Source organism: Branchiostoma floridae, chromosome 10, assembly GCF_000003815.2.
Source record: "Branchiostoma floridae strain S238N-H82 chromosome 10, Bfl_VNyyK, whole genome shotgun sequence".
Taxonomy (NCBI): Eukaryota; Metazoa; Chordata; class Leptocardii; order Amphioxiformes; family Branchiostomatidae; genus Branchiostoma; species Branchiostoma floridae.
This window is the reverse complement of record NC_049988.1, coordinates 22,953,993-22,960,769: the sequence shown is the minus strand read 5'-3', so window position 1 is coordinate 22,960,769 and position 6,777 is coordinate 22,953,993. Positions and strand designations below refer to the sequence as shown.

The 6,777-nt window shown below is 43.4% G+C and overlaps 2 protein-coding genes across 3 annotated transcripts in view; one reads left to right on the top strand and one right to left on the bottom strand.

Moving 5' to 3' along the window:
- The window catches only part of LOC118424457 (zinc finger protein 525-like), a 14,971-nt gene extending 10,123 nt beyond the window's left edge, over positions 1-4,848 (top strand). Inside the window, exons 1-2 of one of the 2 annotated variants that reach the window (XM_035833025.1) lie at positions 1,572-1,632; positions 3,470-4,848. In XM_035833025.1, the coding sequence (XP_035688918.1) occupies positions 3,472-4,446 (975 nt within the window). In that variant the 5' untranslated portion in view covers positions 1,572-1,632; positions 3,470-3,471 and the 3' untranslated portion in view covers positions 4,447-4,848. Of the gene's footprint in view, positions 1-1,571; positions 1,633-3,469 lie in introns of those variants that run through there. The other variant, XM_035833026.1, reaches the window with a different exon arrangement.
- A 1,238-nt stretch (positions 4,849-6,086) lies between these two features.
- Positions 6,087-6,777, bottom strand: part of LOC118425105 — a 5,481-nt gene continuing 4,790 nt past the window's right edge. The window contains exon 5 of the mRNA XM_035833923.1: positions 6,087-6,175. Coding sequence (XP_035689816.1) covers positions 6,087-6,175 — 89 coding nt within the window. The remainder of the gene's footprint in view (positions 6,176-6,777) is intronic.

Here is a 6,777-nt window from a genome sequence, read left to right as displayed (position 1 = left end):
AAAAATGGCCCTTGAGAGCCTGCTATGAGGCTAAGGTTCTTGTTTGGATTGTGTGCATGCTTGCAGTTTTACATATGGATAAAGCAATGGGCCCAAAACAACACGTTGTTTTACAAGTTTGATGAGTAGTAAAATAACACATGAGAAATGGTGAATGCCATAATGGATTACTGTACAATTGTAGACACGCCTCAGTTCTCATATATATTGCAGAGAATGTACCTGTATTTTTTTGCACGTAGCCAGAAGGTTTTGTTTTACATAGGGAAGTCAAACATAGAAAGTGATAAGCTCGTGGTTTAGCAGTGTCAAATGCATTACTACTTCTAAATCAAATGTTTCCTAAAACAAGTAACACAGACAAAATGCAAGCGATAAAACACTTGCAACTTCATTGTTTTTAGAGTAGACTGACTACTCTTTGTTGTAGTAGTAAACGAGGAAAATGCCTAATGCCATAACAAGCTAGTATTTATTGATGGAAACTTCTTTAACAATTTTCTTTATAAAAGCTTTTTACTGTGCTCATTTGAGCCTGAACCACCGAAGAAACCACATTGGTGAAGCCGGGCTGTACATGTGTGGCACTAAATTAAAGTTACCAACAGGAACTGTGGCTAGATCTGTCTTACTGAGGGGTGACTGTGGTGAGAAAGATTTCTGTTAGCGTCAGGATAATTCCGCTCCATATATAATAATTGCCAATCGTTTCGACACTGACCATTAAAATGTTGTACTCGCGGCGTCTTTCTCTTCACCAAGGCAACCCGGACACACGTAAGTCCTGTTTAAGAACAAATCCTTCATTCTTGTTCTTCCATCGAAAGTTTACGTCTTTATCTTCAAAAGATGCTGTAACAAAAATCCAGCCCAGTAAACGGCTCCCCCTGGCACCCAAGGTTATATTGCACCGTTAGGTAATCCCCACACTTGACAACATTTTGACATGAAAATAGAATCTATTAATAGACAAACAAATAAAACACTGTTGCATTTATTCAACGTTTCATTTTTCGAAACCTTAAACCGTTCCGTGTGACAGACAAAATTGTTAAGAATTTCACCCTGTAATTTTTATCAATTGATCACAAACATTATTCCTTCCTACAGCGCTGCATATTCGGACACATTCATTTGTCCAGTAGTACTCCCCTCACCAGGTTGGACCATGCCTCTTTTCGATAATTGTGCTGTACTAATACTAGTAATGTTAGCGGTAAATAATGATACTAACAGTAGAGTAATTCATCTCTCTAAAAAGACAGCCAAAATGTTGCCCAAGAACCGAATAATTTATCAAGCTTGTTCAAACATAAGGAGACACATTATAACGGGACACTTTGTATCATGTCTCAGCAATACAAGGCACACACTGTCCAAAATGCGATTGCATTAACAACTGATTATTTTCGAGTCATTTAAACACAGCATAAGAAGGAAGGAAGAAAGAAAAAAATCCAGAAAAGACAGCTCCTCTCGAAGTGTAGGCGGAACGCGCTGCACACTGAATGTGTATAAGCAGGTATGAATTGACCTTTCACCTCACAATACCAGTCACCTTTCACCCCTTGCTGCTCTAGACAGACGCTTGCAGGAGGATTGTGCGGAGGTAATAATCATCACTGGAAACAGGTAAGAACGATATACACATGGAACCTGACTGCATCATTATGACCTATAAGAGGTAGAGGTCATTTTTATGGTGTGTGGGCTACGAAATGTAAGACTTTTCATGATGACGAAAATAGGGGTGGGGAGGGGGGCATCTTTTAATACCTTCACGGAAACAAAGGAAAACATTGTTTTTGCACCGCTTCTTCTACTTTTCCTTCTCAAAACAAATAATGAACTGGCAAGACCGATGTCTTTATGGTTACTGGAGGTATAGCAGACACCCTGTTGTGTTCGGTTACATGTAGCAAGTATCAGTACAATTCTCGAGGGGCTGGATTATGAATGTGTTTGTGTAAAACTAAACAGATCTTGCTTGAAACTAACCCGACAGAAGACCAATGGATGATCCTTACCTTACCCTGGCGGAAGAAAGGCGTACTGTTTTCTCTCCATTTCTTATATTTTCTCTTCTTTTCCAAACAAATAAGGTTTATGAACTGGGCGATCACTATGGTTACCAGAAGTGTAGTAGACACTTTTGCCGGTGTTTGGTTACATAATCGACTTCAAAGTAAGTAAATAAAGTAGTTGGATATAATAGAAGTCAGGTTGATCACAACGTTAGTTCCAGCCAGCATTTTTTTTTGGTGCACTACATAAAAGGGTTCGCTTAAAAGGCTGGGCTGTCTACCAGGCCAGGCTACCTGGCCTGTCTACCTGGCCTGGCTATCACGTCAGGCTACTCAGATCCCCCCATTCATACCCCCATCATGTGGCACTCAGCCAAAATAGCTGATTGACAGGCATAGTAATTGCTAATTTTCAACCCTGCCAGTGTCCACTGGCTGGACCCTTGGGGGAAAGTGTATGGGAGGCCTTCCTTGCAGCTGTCAGGAACACATTCAAGTACTGTACCAGTACTGTGTTCGGTAAATGCTTTAGGGTGTTAGACCTAGAAAACAGAGGTCCTGGGTTCAAATCCTTTGACATGTCACAAAATCTGTTAACAGTACTTTCCCCACTCCAAATTGTACAAGGGGGTTGGAGAGATTATTGTCAGTGGAAGGAGAGGATTGGGCTCTGTCCTGGACACAAAAATTGTACAGTGGATAACAATCCACAGCCTCAAAAATGCTATGTGACTACTAAGATTGTATATGTCAACATGGCATACTAGCATAGAGAACAAGGAGGTACATGTAATTATACAGTACCCCCCTTGGTCAATACAAGTTTAGCTTTACAGTGAGCAAGTGATTTATGCTCTCCCTTCTTGTTGCACAAGCTGAGATAGTTTCTGTTCTAGAAGATAGATATTCAATAAAGAAACAAAATTTCTGTTGCTGGCAAGCCCATTCTTACACACACACACACACACACACACACACACACACACACACACACACACACACATTTACACACCCACAAACATACACAAACACAGTGCTGGTACTTGTGTTCCTGACATGCTGCAAGCAAGGCCTCCCAGACACATTCCCAAAGGGCCCAGCCAGTGGTGGACAGGGCAACCTTGGATCACTGGCACTAGCAGGGTTGGAGATCAGCAATTACTATGCCTGTCAATCAGCTATTTTGGCTGAGTGCCATATGATGGGGCTATGAATGGGGGGATCTGAGTAGCCTGACGTGATAGCCAGGCCAGCTAGGTAGACAGGCCAGGTAGCCTGGCCTGGTAGACAGCCCAGCCTTTTAAGCGAACCCCTACATAAAATAAAGTAGAATGTCAGGAAAACTTTATTACTAGTATTTCCTTTAGTTTATAACTAAGAAATGTAGATCATCGAAATACAGATTGTTCGTTTCATCTCTTGAAATCTTTTTTTATTATTATTAGATATGGCAGAGGGAGGTAATTGGTCTCCTACTGCTGTTTCCCAAGACTTCCATGATCTGTCTCCTACTGGAGTTTCATGCGACAGGGTTGCAAGCGAAGACAAAGAGCAGCCCACAGCCAGCACAACCAGTCAACTGGAGACAAAGACTGGTGATAAACCCTACATGTGTGGGCAGTGTGGGTACAGGGCAGCTAAGAAGTCTCATTTAGCCGAACATATGAGAACTCATACTGGTGAAAAACCCTACAAGTGTGACCAGTGTGACTATTCTGCATCAAAGAAATGCAATTTGGATTATCATTCAGCCAAGCACACTGGTGATAAGCTCTACATGTGTGTGGAGTGTGGGTACAGGACAGCTCGAAAGCCTGACTTAATGAAACATATGAGAAGTCATACAGGTGAAAAACCCTACAAGTGTGACCAGTGCGACTATTCTACAGCACGTAAGTCCACATTGTGCCAACATAAAGCCAGTCACACTGGCGATAAGCCCTACATGTGTGGGCAGTGTGGGTACAGGACAGTTTACAAGTCTTACTTATCCCAACATATGAGAACTCATACCGGTGAAAAACCCTACAAATGTGACCAGTGTGACTATTCTGCTGCACATAAATCCAACTTGGACAAACATTTATCCAAGCACACTGGTGATAAACCCTACATGTGTGGGGAATGTGGGTACAGGACAGGTCGGAGGTCTGACTTGTCGCGACACATGAGAACTCATACAGGTGAAAGAAACTACAAGTGTGACCAGTGTGACTATTCTACTGCACATAAAGTCAGTTTGGTCAATCATCAAGCAAAGCACACTGGTGATAAGCCCTACATGTGTGGGGAGTGTGGCTATAGGACAACTCTTAAGTATACCTTAACCCGACATATGAGAACTCATACTGGTGAAAAACCCTACAAGTGTAACCAGTGTGACTATTCTGCAGCAAAGAAATACCATTTGGAGCATGTGTAAACCATCGAGAAACACAACACTGTATGTTTGAGAAATATATTCAGGACATCTTAAGACAACACCTTTATCCAAACTTATATCGGGACAGGCAGTGTACCAGTGTTGTATGTTATCTGGCTGTAGTAAGGACTAATGGAAACTTGAAGGCATAGGTGCTGGAAAAACTCTACAAGACAAGTCATGTACTAGTAGCTGAAATATATGTAAATGCAGGAAGAACACTACGCGTGTCCTATTCTAATACATGTACATGAGAACAAGTCATCTCACAGTTACGAGCGTGTATATACTCTGGTGATGTGTTCTATGGTCAGTTATATTCCTTTTTCTGTTGAAGTTCTGTAAAAGAATATAACTATTGTGTGAAAATTGGGAAGTTTAATAAAAGCACAAATCCGATTCTATTGTGTCTTGTGTCGAAGGTGACTTCTTCTCTTTTATAAAAGCACAAATCCGATTCTATTGTGTCTTGTGTGAACAATGTTGTGCTGGCCCGTTGGTCCATCCCAGATGTGCTCCATCCCAGAAACGCCACTGTTTACGCCCAGGTCTCCATATTTGGGTCGACCTCGTGACGCTTTCTTGACGTTTTTGGATGCTCTGCTGTTATGATTGATGCATAGTTCGTAATCTACGCGATCGGAATCTATTTCATGAAGCGGCCGCTGAGCCTAGATCTTAGGTGATTATGTGAGGGCTGGATCGGCCCATGGAGTCCCCAAAATGATTGGGTTTGTGAAAACTGACTTTTATGTAGATTTGGGTTACGTATATGCGATCTTCTATCACAATCTAACTTGGAAGAAACCGAGTGCACGTTCTGGATAAACACGTCAGCTGATAGAGGACTCGTCCCGATCAGGGCGCATCCTGGGTATCCAGAAAGCTGTCCTTCTCTTGCGTCATATTCTGGATATCCCAGATGTGCTTCGAAGCGCATCTGCTGTAGAAGGGGTGGCGTATCCCAGAAGCGCGTCTGTTGTAGAAGGGGTGGCGTATCCCAGAAGCGCTTCTGCTGTAGAAGGGTTGGCGTATCCCAGAAGTGCGTCTGCTGTAGAAGGGGTGGCGTATCCCAGAAGCGCGTCTGCTGTATAAGGGGTGGCGTATCCCAGAAGCACGTCTGCTGTAGAAGGGATGGCGTATCCCAGAAGCACGTCTGCTGTAGAAGGGATGGCGTATCCCAGAAGCGCGTCTGCTGTAGAAGGGGTGGCGTATCCCAGAAGCGCGTCTGCTGTAGAAGGGGTGGGGTATCCCAGAAGCGCGTCTGCTGCAGAAGGGATGGCGTATCCCAGAAGCACGTCTGCTGTAGAAGGGGTGGCGTATCCCGGAAGCGCGTCTGCTGTAGAAGGGGTGGCGTATCCCAGAAGCGCGTCCGCTGTAGAAGGGGTGGCGTATCCCAGAAGCGCGTCTGCTGTAGAAGGGGTGGCGTATCCCAGAAGCGCGTCTGCTGTAGAAGGGGTGGCGTATCACGGAAGCGTGTCTGCTGTAGAAGGGGTGGCGTACCCAGAAGCGCGTCTGCTGTAGAAGGGGTGTTGTATCCCAGAAGCATGTCTGCTGTAGAAGGGGTGGCGTATCCAAGAAGTGCTTCTGCTGTAGAAGAGGTGGTGTATCCCAGAAGCGTGTTTGCTGTAGTTTAGTTTTCAGTTTAGTTTATTTGTTTTAGTAGAAGGGGTGGCGTATCCCGGAAGCGTGTCTGTTGTAGAAGGGATGGCGTATCCCAGAAGCGCGTCTGAGCGGGTTTAGACATTTGTTATGTAAATTATCTCCTTATTGATAATGCAAATCAAATACCGATTTTCTTAATTGATATTTGATTATATGAAGCATGCTTCAGGTATGTACATATAAAACATCACGACGATCTGTCAACCTTATTGAGTTATACCCTTTCAGATTCTGACACTACGGTCCCTACAATTCCAAACATGTCGCAATGGACGCCAAACCTATACCACTGTATCTCTGCCTCAGCAGCCGTCTACCACTCGAAAAAATAGCCACAACATCTCCAGAACTCGAGATTGTAAACCAGAAGTTCTGCTACAGTACTGTGACAAGCCGCTAAGGGGCCCAGGATCCTCATCAAGGCCAACCCACACATAAGATTTCAATAGTCTCTATCCAGGCGTTCCTGATTTATGCTGCTTTTTCTAAACACATACATATATACAAATATACATACAAACATACATACATACATACAAATTGTACCTGAAACATAACCTCTTTGGCGAAGAAAGAAAAGGCATTAAGAAGAAAATCCCGAAAGGTTTTATGATATGGGCTACTATTCAGTGTGTTGGTGGAACACGCTGCACACTGAATGTGTAG